This window comes from Mesoplodon mirus (genome assembly GCF_964341445.2).
Source record: "Mesoplodon mirus genome assembly, chromosome: 19".
NCBI lineage: Eukaryota > Metazoa > Chordata > Mammalia > Artiodactyla > Ziphiidae > Mesoplodon > Mesoplodon mirus.
This window is the reverse complement of record NC_138995.1, coordinates 11,626,577-11,649,423: the sequence shown is the minus strand read 5'-3', so window position 1 is coordinate 11,649,423 and position 22,847 is coordinate 11,626,577. Positions and strand designations below refer to the sequence as shown.

The window sequence follows — 22,847 nt, the reverse complement described above, 5'->3', positions numbered from 1 at the left end:
TCTCACCTATTAAAACGGAGGCCTTTTGATTAATGTGTTCTTGGGCCTGCGTGTATCACAGTAAATATAATAAGAAGTTTATTGCTGGGAAAGTTGAAGGATAGATACAATATGCCATCTTCTGTTACAAACCTTGTCGGATTTTTGTTTCATCTAAGTAGTTTTGGTAATCAGTACGACTGAAACGTTTACAGACGTTCAGGTGCTACTAGTGACAGCTCCAGTACCTACTCAAAGATATATTATTTCTTGTGTTACTTGAGTTGCTGATGCTGTACTGCGTGTTCAAAACAGTAACTTCTGGGGCTCCCCTGGTGGCGCAGTGGTTGAGAGTCCGCCTGCCGATGCAGGGGACACGGGTTCGTGCCCCGGTCGGGGAAGATCCCACACGCCGTGGAGCGACTGGGCCCGTGAGCCATGGCCGTTGAGCCTGCGCGTCCGGAGCCTGTGCTCCGCAACGGGAGAGGCCACAACAGTGAGAGGCCCGCGTACCGCAAAAAAAAAAAAAGAAAAAAAAAAAGTAACTTCCTATTTGCATTCCGTAGCTATGCAGATCACATGATACCAAGATGAATATTTCAGATTTGATTTTAAAAGAAATAGATGTATTTCTGGTGTAATTTCCTAACATCTGTGTCCGATGAATATATATTTATGTGTGTGTTTGTGTATGTATCATAATCATATTATATATAGTTTTGTATCCTGCATTCCCCACTTAAATATTTTGTACATTTTCCCATGTTATGAAAAAATCCTCTATCCAAAACTTGATGTAAAAAAGAAATAGATGTACACTCATAATTAAAAATTGTCTGAAGGGAGGTATATATACAGACCATAAAATTTTGACTTTCTTTTTGCTGGCAGCATACAATAAGAGTAGAAAAGTCATTGTTTACGTTATGTCATTTAAAATATTTTACAAATTCAAAGATACATTTTTTTTTCATATTGTAACATCTCTGAATTCAGGGTGCGTCAACAATCAACAATGTTTTACAGTTATAATAGCATAATTTTTTTCTTTCTTGAAGAAAAATAATGACGCATCTTCTAAAAGCAGAATGTCAGATTTGATAAAATGCACCACAAATTTTAATAATCATTTTTCTTAATATTTTTCACCATGAATATTTTCTGGTTGAATTATATGAAAAAGTAGAATAAAAACACTGCAAATGCGTGGCAATCGTATAAATTTCAGGGAAAAACTCACTTTACTATAATTTAAAAGTTTTAAGAATCCATTTATGTTGATTCTACCTCTCAGAGAGGTTTGATGAGTAGAAAACTTTGACTCAGATAAAAGGTGATTTTGATTTTCTTTATTTATTTTAACTTTTGCAGACTAGTGATGGTCTCCTCTCTTTCTTCCCCCATTTCTGCATACAAGAAACTGCGTGGACCATCATCCAGCACAATGGCTCCGATGTAACAAGAGTCCGCAGTACCAATCCAGAGAACCCCTATGCTGGGTTTTTCGAATACGTGGCCAGCATGGAGCAACTGCAGGCCACAGTTAACCGTGCGGAGCACTGTGAACAGGAGCTGACCTACTACTGCAAGAAGTCACGACTTGTAAATAAGGAAGGTAAGTAAATTGGGGCGTTTGTCTTCCTACACACGTCGCACAGTGTGTTTTACTTAACCAGCTCCTGCGGAGTTTAAGTCGGCCAAGGTGGAGGCCTAGAGCCGCTGAGGGTGTGTGCTCCCTGTGTCTTTAGCAAACGTGTCACAAGTCTGGAAGTCACAGAGATGCTGTTGCCTGAAGAAGAGAACAAGGTCAGTTCACACTGAGCTTTGTTCAAAGCCTTCATTGTCTTTAGAGTCTCTGCCTGCCCTTAATCAGAGAACTGCACAGCAAAGGGCTTTGTTCTGATACTCCATGAATGCACAGTGTTGATCCCTCATAAAGGGCAAGTGACACATATGGTTGGTTTTTACCATGGAAAAGAGCTAATAAAAATATGAATTCGTTTTCTGAAAGTGACTACTCTGTGTGACTCTTTCACGGGTTGTTGACAGTTACCCTCTGGGTATAACTGAAAATTAGAACAGTCTGCTAGAAACACTTTTTTTTTTTCAGTAGCTCAAAGAGGAGTCAGAAAACCATGTTTAACTCTTTCTTTTACTCTACTTTTAATAACCAGTCTGCTCCTAAATTATGGTTCTGGTCTTGTGTTTTCTCCCTTTAGAGCATCTCATTATGTGACAGTATCTCAAGTCCCACCAGCTCTGCCTTAGTGCGGGCTTTAATGACCTAATTTATGAAGTTACTGCAAGGTCTTTCCTACTGGCCTCTCAGCCAGTCATCAGTCTGTATCTCCTGCCCACCCACTGTATCATCCAAAAGATTAATCTTCATGAAGAGAATTCACCTGTAAGAAACGCTGCTTCCATCACAACACTTTACTGTTTAAGAAGCTCCAGTGCTTTCCTAGCTCTTCTGTCCAGTACAGACTCTTCTGTCTGGGCACGTCAGCTGCGTATTCTGGACCCACTTGCCTATGAACCTTCATGCCGCTCCCCAGCACACTGTTTTCTAGCAGCAATAATCAGGTGTATTTTTCTTCAGTAGTCAGAGAAGATTCTAAGACATCTGCACGATAAAGCTGCTTTGTTCCCTCTCATTTGTCGTCTTAAGAGAGGTTGGCATTCCAGACAGAAGGACAAGAACTTTAAAATGAAATGTGTTTCATATGTGAATATCATGTGTTATATGGGTCATGCAGAAAAATTTTGAACTCCTGGTATGACCTTTGAATCTTTTGTTTCCAGTTAAGCCCCAATCCTATTTACTTGTCCACCCACTTACTACAGTCTGATCATTTTCTCCCATATGCCTGAGTTCCACTCCCTCTTCCTCCTCTTCCTCCTTCTTCTTTTTCAGAATGTTCTCATTCAGCTTCTTAACCCCTCCTAACTCTTCTCATCTTGCTGGTATCCCCTCAAATCTTAACCCCCTGAAACCCCAATCCCATCTGAGACTGACCATCAGATAGTTGTAGTGCAAAGAGCATAGGATTTAGAGGTGGGGAGAGAGATCTGGGTTCAAGGTCCAGGTCTCTTGTTGATTAGGTACAGAACTTGGATCGAAGAGTATTTCTCAGTCTTTGTTTTCTCTTCACTGAATTGGGGCCAATCATACCAACCTCAGGGGGGCGTGGGTGTGGCTGGGTGGCATAACACAAAGAAAGTGCATGAAGTGAGCTCCTCTCTTCCCAGCTCTCCAGTGCATCGTGGTTACAGTGAACCTACCAGTTCAGTATGCAACTGATTGTTCATTTTTAGTGAATATTGATATTGGAATCTAAAAAAGAAAAATAGATAAGCAAGTACAGAAGTGTCTTCTAAGAAGAATGAGAACCATAATTTTAGAAGGGTAAATGAATGTGATGGAACAAAATGAACTGAGTTGCTTAACTAGAGAAGAAAGAAAAGGAAAGGCAATCATCAAAATCACAAATGAGTCAAACTCTAAAAGAACCAGAACACAGAATCCCCAAGAATGTTAGTGAGCGAGCACCACACGAAGTCAAGGGGACGACGTGGAGTGTGAAGGATTCCCTACCTTCAGGGCCCCCAGGTGTTTGGGAACCACTAGTAAAGAGAATAGTAAACTCTAGGAAGTTGTAGAACAGATGATGAGGATAACTGTTAAATACACAGATTTTCCTCAGGTCTGTGATCTTAGAATTCATGTAGAATGGATTTGAGGTCGAAAAGAGGGAACAATTTGGATTTCGAGGTCACAGTAAGAAATGTATGGGGAAGATCAAGTAGGTGGTGTCAGACAAGTTAAATTTACAGTTTCAGATCTTGAGAATATAGCAGCTTCAAGTAATAATGATGCCATAATTGTGGATGAATAAAGTTAAATGTATATGAAAATATTTCCAGCAACCTGTGGGTCTGCAGCTCAGCACACTGGAAGGATGCTCAATATGAATACTCAAGCCATTTGGGATTTTAACTATGAGAATAGAAATGATCTACCATGATCTCTGATACTTTATCATTTTAATATCAACTTTAAAATTTTCTCATGCTTTTCTTAATTCTTCCTTATACTTATGTAAATTCTTTAGGACACTTCAAAAAGTCTTGGAGGAAACTTAGGTATTTGGTATCTTTAAAACATTAAGTGGTTTCTACTTTGTAGGGAAAATAGCAAATTTATTTATTTATTTACTTACTTTTTTATTTATAATTTATTTTTGGCTGTGTTGGGTCTTAGTTGCGGCACGCGGGATCTTGGTTGAGGCACGCGGGATCTTTCGTTGCGGCGCAGGCTCTTTTGTTGCGGCACACGGGCTTCTCTCTAGTTGTGGTGTGCGGGTTTTCTCTCTCTAGTTGCGGCATGCAGGCTCCAGGGCTCCTGGGCTCTGTAGTTGTGGTGTGGATTCCAGAGTGCGTGGGCTCTGTAGTTTGTGTCACACAGGCTCTCTAGTTGAGACACACGAGCTCAATAGTTGTGGCGTGCGGGCTTAGTTGCCCCACAACATGTGGGATCTTAGTTCCCTGACCAGGGATTGAACCCGCGTCCCCTGCATCGGAAGGCGGATTCTTTACCACTGGACCACCAGGGAAGTGTCAGGAAGATAGCAAATTTAGATGCGAAAATATTATTCAGTATTTAGGAATAATGATTTATTTTTTAAATCTATGAACACATAACGTTTTAAGCAGTATGTTGAAATAGATCTACTAAATGCTTCAAGTAGGTTTTGCCTTCAGCTGATCAGTTAATCATGCAATTAAAGAAGATGAAGATTCTTGATATTAATTAATGCATAACACAAGCTTCCAACAACTCCTTGTTTTCCCAGCATAGTGGACAGGAATGTATAGTAACACTGGAAGAGAGGTTGTTTGGTTTGCATCAGCACAGGTCCAATTTAATAATAAGTTTTTATGAGCTTTGGCATTTGTAAGTAAGGGAGAAATTAGTAAAAGTAGGGCTAATGGCAGCAACTTAAAAGGTTTGCAAGTCAATGGAAAAGTGATCAAGCACCTTTGAGGAGCTGACTGATTTGATGTCACCTTCTTCTCATGCCGTGATTCTCAAGTGACTTTTTCCCTAAGACAGATTGCCTGCATGCCGCATCTAAATGTTCTGTCTATTCTTTGCTCTAGCTCCTTGGCATCATGTTTAGTCTTAGCTCTGTGAAGGAGCTGGTAGCTGAACATTCATCATAGAAATAAATGCATTTGGTTAAGGGAAACTTTGTTTTTGAGTGGAGTATCTGCTTCGGGCGTAAAGATCTTTCAGTGTTATTTCTGTAGTCTTCAAATAAGTAGCCAAGCCAGTAAATGGAAGAAAAAATATACACTTTCAAATATATCTTAAATCATAGCAAGGGAGTGCCATAATATGCCTAATGTTTAATAAACACCTAGTTTATTTTTAGCCAATAAATATATTGAGATAAATCACTAACTTGACATAGCATTTCATAATGTTTTTTTTTTTTTTTTTTTTTTTTTTTTTTGGCGGTACGCGGGCCATTTTTTCTTTTTGCGGTACGCGGGCCTCTCACTGCTGTGGCCTCTCCCGTTGCGGAGCACAGGCCCCGGACGCAAAGGCTCAGCGGCCATGGCCCACGGGCCCAGCCACCCCGCGGCATATGGGATCCTCCCGGACCGGGGCGCGAACCCGTGTCCCCGGCATCGGCAGGCGGACTCCCAACCACTGCGCCACCAGGGAAGCCCTTCATAATGTTTTAATGGGCATTTCATGATCTCACATCAATTTTGTTTCTCATATGTTAATTACTGTGGTTTATAATTTGATGCCTTCTTGTTTCGAAAAATTATTTTTAACAAAATTGCATACGTGATCTGCTCTCAATACATTTTTTTTTACTATTATGCCTGAATTAAATAGGAACTGCTGGTTTCTTTTCTACTCAAAGAAAAATATATCAATCATTTAAGCTTAAATAATGAAATATTTTTTTAAAAACTTTCTTAAGGAAGTGCCATCAATTACAGTGTTGGGAATATCACTACATCAAATCAGTCTTTCTCCATTTATTCTTTTTAATGATTTGGGAAGGAGGGAATTATACTGGATGGAAGGGTTGGGGTATAGAACAGATGTCACATTTCTCACCTTTGTCTTTCAGATGGAACCCCTCTGAGCTGGTGGGTTGGAAGAACCAATGAAACACAAACTTATTGGGGAGGTTCTTTACCTGATCCTCAAAAATGTACTTGTGGACTAGAGGGGAATTGCATTGATTCTCAGTATTACTGCAACTGTGATGCTGACCGGAATGAATGGTGATTTCCATATGATTTCCTTATACAAAATCAAGTTTATTATATTTTTAAATGAATCACTCAAAACATATGTAAGTAGGCAGATACTAAACAAGGTAGTACAGTGAAAAAATTAAAGGTACGTTTTGATGAAATGTATTACAATCTGAATTCTAAATGGTAAGATCACTATCTTTTTATTTGAATTTTTTGGTAGTGGATCATGAGTCATACACCTTTTATTTCTGTAATATGATGAAACAGAGGCATCTGTTTCATGTCTGCTTTTCATTTTAAGTCAATTATTATTCTCTTTAAAATTAAGTATAATTAAGAATTATATTATTCTCAAAATATATTTACAGCCTTTAATTACTAACACATCTCTTCAATAATCTGCCTATAAAACCTTTAAATATATAAACTTAGAATTTCCCACAATTATTTAAACATGTAGCTCTTTTATTTTCTTAAAGGATACACTATGCTATGAAAAACTAATATTCCATTTATCATATTTTAAAAAAGGAAATCTATAATATTTAGGGATTTTAAAATCGAGCTTGAAATATTCCATTTATTCATTTGACATTATATTTATTCATTTGTCAAACATCAAAGACTGTTATATCAAAAACCAGGTTATTTTAGAATACCCTAAAGGAGGCATCTATATGGAGTCATTGATTATACTCTTATTGTTATATGTTCAGTATGAAGAATGTTGTCTCTCTTACTCAAAATTTTTCAAAATTTCTACTCCTTTGGGAGATACTTTTTTTTTTTCTCATTGCCTTCACAGAAAATGCCCACACAGTAATAATGTATTTTAAAATATGAATAAAAAAATTTTAATCTAATCACCAATAACTCTCCAATGTCTGCATGACATTTTATTCATCAAAAATAATTTTTAAAAATAAGATTTTGAAATTTTTCATATTAAATTCTGCTTATGCTTAAGTAGCTTGCATAGAACTAACCTAACCCAGATAACATTTGTAATCCCAGGAAAACTATTTATTAAAAACACCTACTTATAGCAAGTGGAGAATAACCAAATGTAGGCAGAAACTACCAGGGTTGGGAGCCTTCAAACCTTAAAAGAAGAGAACTTAAGTGGGTGAGATTTATGTTTATGTGCCTTTTCCTTGAGGCTACTCACCAGACCACCTACCATGGAGTGGCTAGAACTCAAAGAGAATACTAGATTTTTTTTGGCTGGGGGTATCAGAGGAAAGTTCAGAGCAGCCAGAATGACTAGAAATTGATTTCTGGACATGTCAGAAAGGAGAAAACCACTTGAGGGGAGACCACTATATCAACTCCTCTCAGACCCCTGACCCTTGAGCTGCACATGCACAGGGGAGATTTCTAGGAACCAAGCAGAGAGATGGAGCTGGGAAACTGAACAAGCTACACAGGAATTTCAGCAGCAACCACCAGAGGAGAGACAGAATTTAGACCTTAAGTCTCATTAATTGAGATGGGCTTTGTAAAGCCCTCAGCTTTCCATAGAAATGACAGAAGGTCCGCTGCCTTTACAGCAAAGACGATGTCCGAGAACTGAGTATGACTGAAAACTACAAGTGAAACTGACACAGGCCCACCCTGATGAAGTAAAACCACCATTATTGTGATAAGGTTGTGATTTAACTGCTTGTGAAAACAAAAGAAGTCTTAAAGAGAATGATAACAGAATCCAGAGTCTCTACAATGTATCACCCATAATATCCAGAACATTATAACAATTATTGCTTATTCCAAAAAAGAGTAGACTTTGATCCAAAGTCAAGAAAATAAAAGTACCATTAGAAACAGGCCCTGGGACACAGGTGTTTGATTAGCAGGCAAAAACTTTAAAGCAACTGTTAAAAAACGTATGAAGAATTAAAGGTAAAAATAATCACAAGTGAACAAAGGGTATTCTAAACAGATAAATGAGAACTTTATTAAAGAAGCAAATGTAGGGACTTCTCTTGTGGTGCAGTGGTTAAGAACCTGCCTGCCAACGCAGGGGACATGGGTTCGATCCCTGGTCTGGGAAGATCCCTCATGCCGCAGAGCTCCTGAGCCCACACGCCACAACTACTGAAGCCCGCGCGCTCTAAGGCCCGTGTGCCACACGTACTGAGCCTGTGTGCTGCAACCACTGAAGCCCATGCACCTAGAGCCCGTGCTCTACAACAAGAGAAGTCACCACAGTGAGAAGCCTGCGCACCACAACGAAGAGTAGACCCTGCTCACTGCAACTAGAGAAAGCCCATGCACAGCAACAAAGACCCAATACTTCCAAAAAAAAAAAAGAGGAAAGAAAAGAAAAAAAGAAGCAAATGTAGATTTTAGAACAGGAAAGTACAACATCATCAGAAGTAAAATATTCACTGGATAGACTTCACCTCTTATGGGAAATAGCAAAAGAAGTCTTCAGTAAACCTGAAGCAGAAATCATTCAGTCTGAAGAACACAGGAAAAAAAAAAAGATTGAAAGAAAGATTGACAGGCCCTTTGTGGCTTGTGGGAAAATATCAATGATTTAACAGGCAAGAAATTGGAGTCCCAGAAGGGCAGGAAATAAAATGAGGCAATATATATATATATATATATATATATATATATATATATATTTGATGAAACTATGGCTGAAAATTTCTCAGATTTGCTTAATAAACACCTCTGGAAGCAAGCCCCCAAGATGGTCCCCAATTTTCCACACTGCCTGTTATTCACACCATTGTGTAATTTCCTTCTCTTGTATGTCGCATGGACCTTGTGACTTGCTTTTAAGAACAGAATATGGTAAAGGTGATGAGATGTCACTTCAGAGATTGGGTTACAGAAGACTGTGACTTCTGACTTGCTCAGAATTCTCTGAGTCTTCTAGCCTTCTTGTTTTGATATAGCAATCTGCCATGTCATAAGCTCTCGTGGACAAAGAATTGAGGGTAGCCTTCAACAAACAGCCAGTGAATAACTGAGACTGTCAGTCCAACAGCCAGCAAGGCGTAGAGTACTGCCAGCAGCCACAGGGTGAGCTTGGAAACAGAGCCTTCCCCACTCAAGTACTGAGCTGATTGCAGTCCTAGCCAACACTTTGAGTATAGCCTTGGGAGAGACCCTGAGACAGAGGATCATAAATCAGAAGAATCATAGACCGTAAAAAGTCGTGTTTTAAGTCACTGCATTTTGGGATAATTTGTTATGCCATAGTAGATAACTAGTACAACTTCAATGTATGGATTCCAGAAACTCAGAAGATCTCAAGCAGAATAAAAACCAGAGAAAAACACACCTGGGTTTGTTGTTCACATTGCTAAAAACCAGTGATAAGGATGAATGTTTTCAAAGTAGCCAGTTTGGGTGAATCTGGTAGAAGACATTCCATACAGGGGAATAAGGATACAAATGAAGGCTGACCTCTCATCAGAAGCACAGGTCAGAAGACAATGGAATGATACCTTTAGTGTGCTGAAAGAAGAAGCACTGTCAGCCTAGAATTCTACACAGGACGAAAATACATTTCACAAATGAAAGTAAAATAAATTCCTGTTCAGATTAAGCAAATGCTGAGAGAATCTGTTGTCAACAGAACTGTACCGTAAGAAATACTGATGGAAATTCTTCAGGTTAAACAGAACTAACACCGGATTAAAGCACAGATCTTCAGGAAGGAGTGAGGGGCACTGGAAATCATGAATATGTCAGTAAATGTAAAAGCCAGTGTTTAAATTTTTCTCTTGATTAGGTAAATTAAATTATAAAGTTTATAACATCTGGATTTAAAATGTATTATTACAACCATAGCACAAAGAACAGGTGCTTGTGTAGGGAAGGATGTTAAAAATTATCCCATGGTAGGCTTCTGACATTTTATATGAAGTAATACAACATAAAATATAAGTAGACTGTGATGGATTAAGGATGCGTTTTATAATCTATAAAGAAAATATTAAAATACGGTAAACAGTCATATAGCTAAAGAGTGAGTAAAAAAATAAAATCGAATGCAAAACGATATGAAGTAAACCAATAGGAGGCATGAAAGGGGGAGCAAAAAAACAAGATATCCTGTGGGAAAAAAATAAGAAACAAATATCAAAACGGTCGATCTGAAAACACACTACCAATTATTACACTAAATGGCCGTGGATTAACCATCTCATTTAAAAGGTAGAAAATGGCCAACAGAGTTTAAAAATCACCAACTATATTCCATCTGCAAGGGACACTAAAATGTTGCCATATTTTTCCGTTCTCAGATGAGTAATTTGATCCTGACTCTTCTGTGTGTGCAAATTTAGCCCAGAACATCTTGGCTTTGAAATGCAATAAGGACTATTGTTTACTTTATAATTATGTTCATCAGAATAATTTTAAGAATCTTGCTGTTGTTACTGTTTTCTAGGACCAATGACACTGGATTCCTTTCTTATAAGGAACATCTGCCAGTAACCAAGATTGTGATCACAGACACCGGACGACCGCATTCAGCAGCAGCCTATAAACTAGGGCCTCTGCTCTGCCGGGGAGACAGTAAGTGGTGGCGACATGCCATAAACATGTCTGAGGAAAGTGATGTCACTTAAAAACCATGTTTCTATCTTATAATAATTAATCAGACTTCTCTTGTGAAAACTCATAAGCAGTGTCTGAAATCATTCCTTTAGTCAGTCAACAAAGCGCCCCTTATAGAGTGCAAAGCCCGGGAATAAATGTTGTTACAGCAAACCTTGTTACGAGTCCAAGAGAAAGAAACCACAAAGCATTTCTATTTGATTGGTTCATAAGCTCATTCCATCATTCCTAAATGTCTGCATGCCATTGTCTATAAAGGAAGGCCTCAGTGCTACATAAAATTATCAAACATGTATGGTGGGGCTTCCCTGGTGGCGCAGTGGTTGAGAGTCCGCCTGCCGATGCAGGGGACACGGGTTCGTGCCCCGGTCCGGGAAGATCCCACATGCCGCAGAGTGGCTGGGCCCATGAGCCATGGCCGCTGAGCCTGCGCATCCGGAGCCTGTGCTCCGGAACGGGAGAGGCCACAGCAGTGAGAGGCCCACGTACCACAAAAAAAAAAAAAAGAATGTATGATGAGTTTTATAGTGTTGGGCCTGGGGTGAAATTAGAACATCAGTAGAATCAAATGTTAGTTTAATCAAACACATTTCAACTTTTAATCTCATTTTTTTTTCCAGTTTGTGTGTGTGTGTTTTTAGTCTAAATCAGTGGTACCTGCTGTTTTGTATATTCAATGTATTAACACTCTAAACTGGAATTTTTTAGTTAAAATATAGTTTCATAGAAAATACATATTTTCAGCAGGGAATGAAATTAGCATACATATCCATTTATAACCTCTCTGAAGTCAGCTAGGTTAGAGACTGGTGCGTCAATTATTTTTGCTTTTAGTTATTTCCAGAACTTAAAATGCAAATAGAAGAAATATTTATTTACCTTAAAAGTATATCCTAAAATGAAATTTTATTCTAGGGAATCAAAAGAGAAAGAGATGATTCTGCTTTGACTAAGGTCACTCCCAACTCTGTCCCTTAGGGGTTCTTTCTTTCAGACTTCCTGTCATGAACTTAAGCACACAGCATCTTTTCCCTTAGGGCAGTGACTCTCCATCCAAGGTGATTCTGCTCCCTCAGGGGACATTTGGCCATATCTGGAGACAGTTCTGGCTGTCACAACTGTGAGGGGTTTTATGCTACTGGCATCTAAAGGGAGAGGCCAGAAATGCTGTAAATATCCTACAGTGCACAAGACAGCCCTCCACCACAAAGAATTGTCTGGTCCAAAAGGTCCGTAGTCTTAAGGTTGAGAAACTAGAGCGTTAAACTTTTGTGACCATGGGGATGCAGAAGGAGGCTGACAACATTAGGAATAAGGGTTTACAAATACTGTAGGTATTTAGAGACCTGCTGATTAACATCTGACTTATTAATGAAACAATCGCTGAGCGCTTTCCTTGGCCTTCTTGTCCCCCATATCTACTTTGGGGTTGAGGCTCATCCCCACATAAGGTCATAGAGCGTTTTCTGCATAAAGGGCCCTTTTTAAAAACTTTCTCAGTCTGAAGAATGATGGTGGCAGAGTAATGAATGCCCCCGTTTTCTCTGTCTGGGCAGACTGTATCTCTGAAGGTGCAATGCCCTAGACACAGTTTTTTTCCTTTCCAAGTGAGATACACTGGGCAGATGTAGGGCTTGTGCCTTATAAGCAGAGGAGAGATATGTGGATGTTATCCTGAAGGCATTAGGACTGGAACACTAGTTAGGACTGGGATAATTTAAGACTTAGCTTAATTCTTATGATCCAACTGAAAGCATGGAAATCAGTTACAAACCTAAAGACAGGAAGGTGACCTTTGACGTAAGACAAGGAAAATGATGAAGGCTTGAACTAGGCAATAGTTGTCATGGGGCTTAAATAAGGGGCTCAGTTAGGGAGGTAAGTTCAATATGATTTGGACGGGAGTGAGGGTGAAAAGCTGTGAGGATGATCTCCAGCTTCCTGACTTGAGTAAAGCAGGTAGCACCGTTTGTTGAGGCAATAAGAATGCTAGTACCCATCACTGAGACACAGAATTTTTAGATTTTCTTTGAACAGAAAAATGGAAAGATGAAAATAAAAAAATATTTTGGATTTATCACACAAACCAGAGATGTTGAAAATTTCATATCTAGCCATGTTTTTCTAGGAAAGAAGACAGAAGCCTTGAGAAAGCAGGACAAATAAACAAAAATGAGTGAGCCCTACAGGTACCAGATATGAACTTGCTCCTAACTCCAAGTCTTTCTTTTCATTTTTTAAAATGTAGATGGGTAGGGCTTCCCTGGTGGCGCAGTGGTTGAGAGTCCGCCTGCCAGTGCAGGGGACACGGGTTCGTGCCCCGGTCCGGGAGGATCCCACATGCCGCGGAGCGGCTGGGCCCGTGAGCCATGGCCGCTGAGCCTGCACGTCCGGAGCCTGTGCTCCGCAACGGGAGAGGCCACAACAGTGAGAGGCCCACGTACCGCAAAAAAAAAAAAAAAAAATGTAGATGGGTATAAAATTTTGTGTTACTACTGCTATTATTGCTTAATGTTAGAAGTCATAGAAAACATCGTTAGCTGTTTTACCAAAAGCACAAAAGATATGAATGATGAAGTCCCCTTTAAAGTTGTGCTGCAGATATAAAACTTACTAAGTACTGTTGACCTTAAAGAATTTATTTATTTATGAATATGGAAATAAATTTTTTGAAAAATATGTGAAAAGTAAACGGCAGAATTCAACATCCTACTTATGATAAAAACTAAGCAAACTACGAACTTAAAAAAACTTTCTCAATGTTTCAAAAGGCATCTGTGAAAATCTGAAAATCTGACTATTTATCCTGAATAGTCACAGACTTAATGCTTCCTCTCTAAAATCAGGATCAAGACAAGGAGGTCTGTTCTCACCTCTCCTATTCCATATCATACTGTTGGTCCTAGCACATGTAGTATGTCAAGAAAAGGAATTTGAGTCATACAGATCAGAAAAGAAGATATAAAATGTCTCTATTTCCTGAAGACATGGTTTTCTAGGTAGAAAATTCTTAAGAATTTGTAAAAAAATAAGTGAGTTTAGCAAGATTACAGGATGCAAGGTCAATATGCAAAAATAAATTATATCTCTATATGCAAAAAATAAATTATATCTCTATATGCTAATAATGAAAAACTTTAAATTGAAAATTTAAAAGTACCTTTTAGAGCAGCACCCAAAAAAATGAAATAATTTGGTATAAATATAACAAAAATACATAACATTTATGAGAAATAATTAAAGAACTAAATAAAAATGTAATACTCATAGATTGAAAGATTTGATTTTGTTAAGATGTCAGTTTTCCCCAAATTGATGTACAGATTTAATACACTCTCAATCAAAATCCAACAGGCATTTTTTTTTTTTGTGGAAATTGGCAAGCTTATTCTAAAATGTATAGGGGGAAGCAAAGAAACTAGATTAGCTAAAACACTTTGAATAATAAAAACAAAATTGGAGACTTAACTGTCTGATTTTAAGGCTTGTTGCAAAACTACACAATTCAAAGCAGTATACATTGATATTGAGATAGACAAATCAATTAATGGAGTAGAATAGGTATATGTATACACACACACATACATATACACATAAGGCAACTCAAGGGAGAAAGAATAGTCCTCTTCAAGAAACAGTGCTGGAACAATTAGAATCCATTTGCAAAAACAAAAACAATAAAAGAATTTCATCCCATACTTCAAACTGCATATAAAAATTAACTCAGGGCTTCCCTGGTGGCGCAGTGGTTGAGAGTCTGCCTGCTAGTGCAGGGGACACGGGTTCGAGCCCTGGTCTGGGGGGATCCCACGTGCCGCGGAGCAACTAGGCCCGTGAGCCACAGCTGCTGAGCCTGCGCGTCTGGAGCCTGTGCTCCGCAACAGGAGAGGCCGCGATAGTGAGAGGCCCGCGCACCGCAATGAAGAGTGGCCCCCGCTTGCCACAACTAGAGAAGGCCCTCGCACAGAAATGAAGACCAATGCAGCCCTAAATAACTAAATTTTTTAAAAAAAGAATATAGATTTCTCTAATAGATAGTCTTTAAAAAAATTAACTCAAATTAATCATAAACTTAAATGTAAACCCACAAACTATAAAACTTCTCTAAGGAAATATAGAAGAAAATCATAGTGACCTTGGGTTAGGCACAGATTTCTTAGATGCAACATCAATAGCATGATCCATAAATTTTTTTAATGACAAGTTGGGTTTCACCAAAATTAAAAACAGCTTTTAAAATGACATTGGGTTTGAGATTGGTATTGACATACACACACTACTATATATAAAATAGATAACTAATAAGAACCTACTGTGTAGCACAAGGAACTCTACTCAATATTCTGTAATGACCTACATGGGAAACGAATCTAAAAAAGAGTGGATATATGTATATGTATAACTGATTCACTTTGCGACACAGCAGAAAATAACACAACATTGTACATCAACTATACTCCAATATAACTTAATTTTTAAAAAATGGAAAGAAGAACCACACATGGGGAGAAAATATTTGCAAAGCGCATATCTGATAAAGGCTAGTTTCCAGGATATATGAAGAACTTTCTAACAGTGCAATTAAAGAAAAATTCAGATTAACAAATGGGCAACAGATTTGCAGATACATTTTGTCAGATAAAATATACAGATTCCAAATAAACACATAAAAAGGTTTTCAACATCATTAGTCATTAGGGAAATGTACAATAATACCACAAGGAGATACCAATATATAACTATTAGAATGGCTGAAATTGTAAAAGAATAATAAAACAAAGAAACTGACTAGTAAAGATTTTAGTAACATGGGTATTCTCCAGGATACTCCTAGGATCTTACTGAATATGTTTCTGACTTTTACTAACTTTAGAGACAAAGGGTCAATGGAAAGAATCACGGGAAAACATCTGGGTTTACAGTTAATAGATTTTAACTAGGAGGGCTCGTACATATATTTTCCTCTCTGCTCACTCTCCTGGGAGCAGTGGACCATCTTCATTTTTGAGGTGCCATCAGAAGTCTTCTAGACCAGGGGTCCCCAACTCCCAGGACGTGGACTGATGCTGGTCCGCAGCCTGTTAGGAACCGGGCCGCACAGCAGGAGGTGAGCTACAGGCACGCAATTGAAGCTTCATCTGCCGCTCCCCATCGCTTGCATTACCACCTGAACCGTCCCTCCCACCCACCGCCCGTCCGTGGAAGAATTGTCTTCCACGAAACCCGTCCCTGGTGCCAAAAAGGTTGGGGACCGCTGCTCTAGACCAATAATTCTTCAACTTCAGCATGCATTAAACATTAGTGGAGAGCATGCCAATTGTAGTTGCATTATCTTCAGAACTCTCCCCTCACACTAAGGAGAAAGCGTAGTATTGACCCCCAGGGTTAAATGTTTTTTTGACATCAATCAGGAGGATACCTACATGGAACTTCCCCTGTTTCTGCAGGTCCTGCAGCACAGAGAAAATTCATCGACCACTGACGGCATCTGGCTCCATTTCCTCTTCACTTGCTTTCTTTCCTTCATCTGCAGCATACCTCCAATCCTTTTACTGAAACCATTCACACTCACATTCACGCCCTTCCTACATGAAGCTTTCCACAGGTCTCTAGAGGACTTTACCTACACTTTCAAAGAATGTTCAGTAAATTACAAAGATATACTTCTCATACTGGCTTTTAATTATTTCTGAGCCTCTCAAGAGCAGGTCCATTGCTCATTTATTATTGTATTCCTGACACCTAGTACATTACCTGTTACATGAAAGATAATCAATAAATAGCAGCTTATGAAAGAATGAGAATGATCTATCATATACAGCTCGAGAAACCTATAGCTTGGAGTTACTCGTGAGAGAACAGTAATAAGTTTTTTATTGTATAAGCAATTAAATGATATGCAAATATATACTTTTAATTAAAGGAGTTTATATTTTGAAAGACTTATTCTGAATTTTAAAAATCACAAAGTACAAAGGACGTCAAGTACCATCCTGAGGCATTTCTCGTTCATGTACGTGGGCTTGAGGCAGTGAAAGTGCTTTCAAATAAGCACATGATTTTACTTAATACTTTTGATTTTTCACTCTTTTAATAAGACAGTGTCTTTATAAAACTGAAATACTAGCTACTTCTTGAAGAAAGAAAAATATCTGACTTATTTTGCTTTTTGTTTTGTGTTCTTTTGAAAAGATTTACATTACCAGCTAGTAACTGATATTCAAGAAACTTCCCAGATGTGGGGCAACAAACATTCTTTCTAACACTTTCAAAAGATATCCATTTTTTTTGAGACTGGGAATCCTGATAATTCTCAGAACTACAATAATATTCTTTTGTGACAAGATTCTACATGTATATACTTGTATTCATTGCTTTAAATATTAAATATTAATGACAATTGATATGAAGTCATTCTAACATTTTAAGATATACAGAAATGTCAAAGAGAAGACTACAGTAATCACCAAGAGTCACACAACTCAGAAATAATGTTTAATACCAGTGAGCATTATTCCAGACATTTCTAAATATCACTAGTGCAGGGTTTCCCAACCTCAGCACTCTTATGACACTTGGGCTGAGTAATTCCTTGTGATGGTCGGGGGCCGTCCTGTGCATTGTAGGGCATTTGGCAGTGTCCCTGGCCCCTACCTGCTAGGTGCCAGTAGTACCCTCCCCAGTTGTGACAACCAAATATGTCTCCAGAAATTGCCAGATGTTCCCTGGGGTGCAAAATAGCCCCAGGTTGAGAAACACTGTTCTAGACAGAAGAATAGAAAAAGAGATTTAGAAATAAATTTGCAAAACTTTATTAACTGAAGGTGACAGAGAAAGAAGAAACAAATTGAAGCTGTAAGGATTGCTTTATATTATTTATATATCTAGTAAATATATATTCAACTTGTATGATCTTGCTAAACTTAAAAAAATTATAAAAATTTTAAAGGTTATAGAGTCACTTGGTTTTATATTCAAGTTGTTTTAAATTTTAGATAGCATTGATGTATTCTGAAAAATGGGAAAATTAGCACTCATCTGTTCCTTCCTCATCTTTTTCTCCCCCCACGTCCCAATTTTTGTTAGTTATGCTATTATTTGTATGGCTGTTTATTTTATTTTCATTTTTTTTGCGGTACGCGGGCCTCTCACTGTTGTGGCCTCTCCCGTTGCGGAGCACAGGCTCCGGACGTGCAGGCTCAGCGGCCATGGCTCACGGGCCCAGCCACTCCGCGGCATGTGGGATCTTCCCGGACCGGGGCACGAACCCGTGTCCCCTGCATTGGCAGGCCGACTCTCAACCACTGCACCACCAGGGAAGCCCTGGCTGTTTATTTTTGAATGCTAATCACTGATCCTATCAACAGAGCCTCTCTATTCTTGAATGATTTTTTTAAAATTTATTCTTGGATTGCATTGTCAGGTAATTGATATTATATGTGATTTTTTTTTTTTCCTCTAGAAAGACCCATGAGTGTTGAATTTCCTGAGTTGGCAAATGCTTGAGAGTATTTGTTGCCTCAGAACTCTAAGACAAAGTTGGCTGGTTCAACCTTATGTTATTTTTTGGTAACAGCTTTATTGAGATATAGTTCATGTGCCCTATGATGCACCTGTTTAAAGTATACAACATAATTGTAGTATATTTAATCATTTTAGCATATTACACAGAGGTGTCCAACCATCGCCACAATCAATTTTAGAACATTTTCATACCCCGTAAAGAAACTTGTACGCGTTAGCAGACATTCCCCATTTTCCTCTCACTCCCACCCCAACTCTAGTTAACCGTGGATCTGCTTTTTATCTCTGCAGACTTGCCTATTCTGGACATTTCATATAGATGAGAACACAGAGTTTGTGATCTTTGTGACTGGCTTCTTTCACTTAGCCTGCACATTGCTAAGGATTATCCATATTGTAGCTCGTATCAAATATTCATTATTTTTAGGACCAAATAATGTTCCATTGTATGGATACATCACATTTTGTTCATCCATTTGTCAGTTGTTGGCCATTTGGGTTGGTTCCACTTTTTGCCTATTATGAATAATGCTGCTATGAACATCTGTGTATAAGTGTGTTTTTTTTGGACATGTATATTTCAACTCTTAGGAGTATACATCTAGGAGTGGAACTTCTGGACCAAAAGGTAACCCTATGTTTAACCTTTTTAGAAACTGGTATAGTATTTTTGAATCACACTTTGTGACTTTTCACCACTTTGTACATAATATTCTACTCTACGTGCACTAAGAGATGCAGTCACCTTTGTCTTTTATAGCTTTTCTAGGTATCTTTTGATGTACTATATTTCATTATGAAGGAATGCTTTATTTTTATTTTTCCCCAAAAGAGTTTGTATGTGCTTTATTCTCAGAATTCTTTCAAATTTGACAAGGTCTATCTGTTACCTTAATGCTTAAAGTTAGGCTGGCAACATTTTTTTTCAGAAATTTGTGTACAGTGCTCCTGTATCTTCTAGTTTTTAATGTTGCTGTGGGAAATTCTGAGGCCAAACTGACTTTTCCAGCTTGAGGTGATTTGCTTTTTCTGACAGAATAATTTAAGGAATAGTTATCCTTATAGGTCAGTACTTAACAAGGATGCATCTCAGTCTTGTGCGCTGGTATTAATTTTTCCTGAAATAGGCTGTGATGTGGTAAAATGTATACCTGCATTTTATAATCAGTTTAAAGAGTTGTAAGCGTGATCTAAATTTCTGCTCTCAATTTGTTCATCTTGACAAGGTAGTATTTTTAACTCTATGGCATTTGAATTTTCAGCCAATTTTATGAAATGTATTTCTTCTCAGTTAATTCATTGTGTTGAAATTTTATGTCTAACCAAGGCACCCTCAAAACCTACATGGTTAGAAAAGATTGTTCTAAGTTTCTTTTTCTTAGACTCTTGTCATTGAAACTAGTTTCTTCATTTTGCCTGCATCGACTTGTTCAGCTGTCTGAGAAATCACAGCTGCCCAGAATGCATTAAATAATCAAAGGTGCATGTAGGCAATAAATAACTTTGCAGAAGTTGTATTCTTAGACTGGAAAAAGATATTGACTAGTGATTTGGTTAAATACTCTTCCATTGACAGAGTTCTGTTCCATTTGGCAGACTACATATAAACCATTAAAAAGAATGAGGATCAATTCCATTTTAACAGATAATCAGATAATTTTGCAAGCTCCACTATATCTGATAATCCTTCACCATTAATAAATTATTTTTACGTTAATTCTTGTGTTTCATTTTGTTTTCTTTCCTTGGGTTTCCTTTATTTAATTTTCTTAAAGTTTCTCCACCCTTTTAACCCCCTCGTCTTCTTGCTTTTCTTCTTTCTTCTCTCTCTTCGGTCTCCCCTCTTTACCTTCCTCTTTCTACTTGTTTACCAAAGAATTTGAGTATATTTATGAGATACATATGATACAACCAAACTGGGCGTGATTACTCTAAGCTTTCTGATTGCTATTATGACAAAGAGAATCTTATAATTTCATTCAACAAATATTTATTGAGCCCATACACTGCACCATGTCTTCCCCACATTGAGATTGACAGGGAGAGAGAGAAACAGCAGTGAACGAAATAGACAAAAATAAATAGAGAAGAAGATCTGCATTCTTGGGGCTCAAGTTCTCCTGAGGTGGGGGAGATGGACCACAAATAAGTAATCTGGTGTGACGGACACTCGTTAAGTGTTGTGAAGGCAGTACAACTGAGAGAGGACTGGGGTGGGATTAAGCATTTAAAATACGATGGTTATTAGGTGCTCACTATGAAGGTGGCATTTGAATAAAAATCTGAGGGAAATAAGAGAGCAAGGCATGCGAGTATCTGTGAAAGAGTACTTTACACAGCGGGAAAAGCCAGAGTATCCACGCAGAGATGGGACTGTGGCTGATATGGTCATGGAACAGCAAAATGGCCCGTATGTTTGGAGCAGAGTGTGCAAAGAGGAGAAGGGTATAAGTCAGAGAGGAAACTGGTGGTCAGATCACTGAGGGTTTTGAAAGGTCTTTATTTTTCAACCTGAATGAGAATGGAAAACAGGAGAGAATTTTGGGAAGAGGAGCAGTGTGATCTAACTTATGCTTTAGTGAGACTGAACAGGGTAAAGCTGGTGACCATATCACCAACAGCTGAGGGATAATGATGGCTTGGACCATGGGCACAATGATGATAGTGGTAACGTGTGTATTGTTCAAAAGGAGAAGCAATCAAATTTGCTGATGGATTGATGTAGGTTGCAAAAGGAGTAGTCAAGAAAGATACCAAGGTGTTTGGTCTCATAATCAATTAGAGGCATGGAATTGGCACCAACTGAGATGGAGAAGATTGCTGCTGGGGTCAAGGAGTTGCAGAGGAGTGTTAAGAATTCTGTTTTTGAACATATAACGCTGTTAAGAATTCTGTTTTTGAACATATAACGCTGAGATGCTCTTAGACATTCACATAGAGATGTGGAGTTGCTAGTTTGAGAGTTCCAGGCTTCAGCAGCATATTTAAAGCCATGAAATGGCCCGCAAGAGTTATTGTGGGTGGAGTAGTATAATGACAGGGCCTTGAGACGTTCCCACACTGATAGGTTGGGGAGTTGAGGAAGAAGAAAGAAAGGAAACTGAGAGCGATACCACTAATGAGAAAGGCAAACGAGTGCTGGTATCCTGTACTCCAAATGAAGAAAATATTTCAAAGAGAGGAAAATAATCAATCATTAATTGTTGCTGATAGGTTTAAGTAAGAAATGGGCTGAGAATTGACAAAGGACTAGTATCTAGAGATTGTAGAGATACTAGACCCCTCAAAAGTCAACAATGAAAAAAGAAGCAGCAGTCCAGTTAAAGTATGGATGTTATGAAATGAATTGTTCCCCACCCCCAAAATTCATATGTTGAAGCCCTAACCCCCAATGGGACTGTATTAGGCAGTGGGGTCTTTAAGGAGATAATTTAAGTTAAATGATGTCATAAGCATGGGTCCCTAATCTGATTGGATTCATGTCTTTATAAGAAGACAAAGAGACACCAGAGAGCCCTCTCTCTCTCCACCTGTGTGCAGAGGAAAGGCCATGTGAGGACATGGTGAGAATGCAACCATCTGCAAGCCAGGAATGCAATGGGTAAACGACATGAAGAGAGATTTCAACAACTAAGGAATACAGGTGGCAATTAAACACCTGAAAAAACACTCAAAGTCATTAACCACTGCACAAATGCATATTGAAACCACAATGAGATATCACTACACACCTTTCAGAATGGCTAAAATTTAAAAAGAAAATAGTGACAACACAAAATTCTGGTAGGTATGTGGAGAAACTGATCACTCATACATGCTGGTGACAATGTAAAATGATATGGCCACTCTGGAAATTTTTGGCAGTTTCATAAAAAACAAGAATGCAACTCTCATACGACTCAGTGATTGTACTCCTCAGCATTTATCCCAGAGAACTGAAAACTTACATTTGTACAAAAACCTGTACGTGGATGTTCACAGCAGCTTTATTTCTAATGACTGAAAACTGGAAACAACCCAGATGTCTTTCAACAGGTGAATGGTTAAATAAATTGTGGAACATCCATGCCATGGCATACTACTCAGCAGTAAAAAGGAATGAACTATTGACATACACAACAAGCTGTGTGAATCTTCAGAGAGTAATTATAAGTGAAATAATTGTCAGTCTCAAAGGCTACGTACTGTATGCCTTTATTTGTAGAGCATTTTTCAAATGACAATGGAGAACTGATTAGTGGTTGCCGGGGTTAAGGAGGGGTTGAGGGCAGGATGGAAGAGGGTATGGCTTTAAGCGGGAAGCCTAAGGAATACTTGCAGTGATGGAAATGTTCTGCATCTTAACTGTATCAATGCCAGTACCCTGGTTGTGATATTGTACCACAATTTTGCAAGATGTTATCATTGTCGGAAACTGGGTAAAGGGTACACAGAATCTTTATTATTTCATACAACTGCATGAAAATCTACAATTATCTCAA

The 22,847-nt window shown here is 38.4% G+C and overlaps 1 protein-coding gene across 7 annotated transcripts in view; it reads left to right on the top strand.

Annotated features, from left to right (window-relative positions):
- CNTNAP4 (contactin associated protein family member 4) overlaps positions 1-22,847 on the top strand; it is a gene marked incomplete at both ends in the record, with an annotated part of 261,961 nt that overhangs the window by 201,432 nt on the left and 37,682 nt on the right. For all 7 annotated transcript variants that reach the window (XM_082608081.1, XM_082608082.1, XM_082608084.1 and 4 more), the window contains 3 exons: positions 1,397-1,594; positions 6,132-6,288; positions 10,673-10,800. In XM_082608081.1, coding sequence (XP_082464207.1) covers positions 1,397-1,594; positions 6,132-6,288; positions 10,673-10,800 — 483 coding nt within the window. The remainder of the gene's footprint in view (positions 1-1,396; positions 1,595-6,131; positions 6,289-10,672; positions 10,801-22,847) is intronic.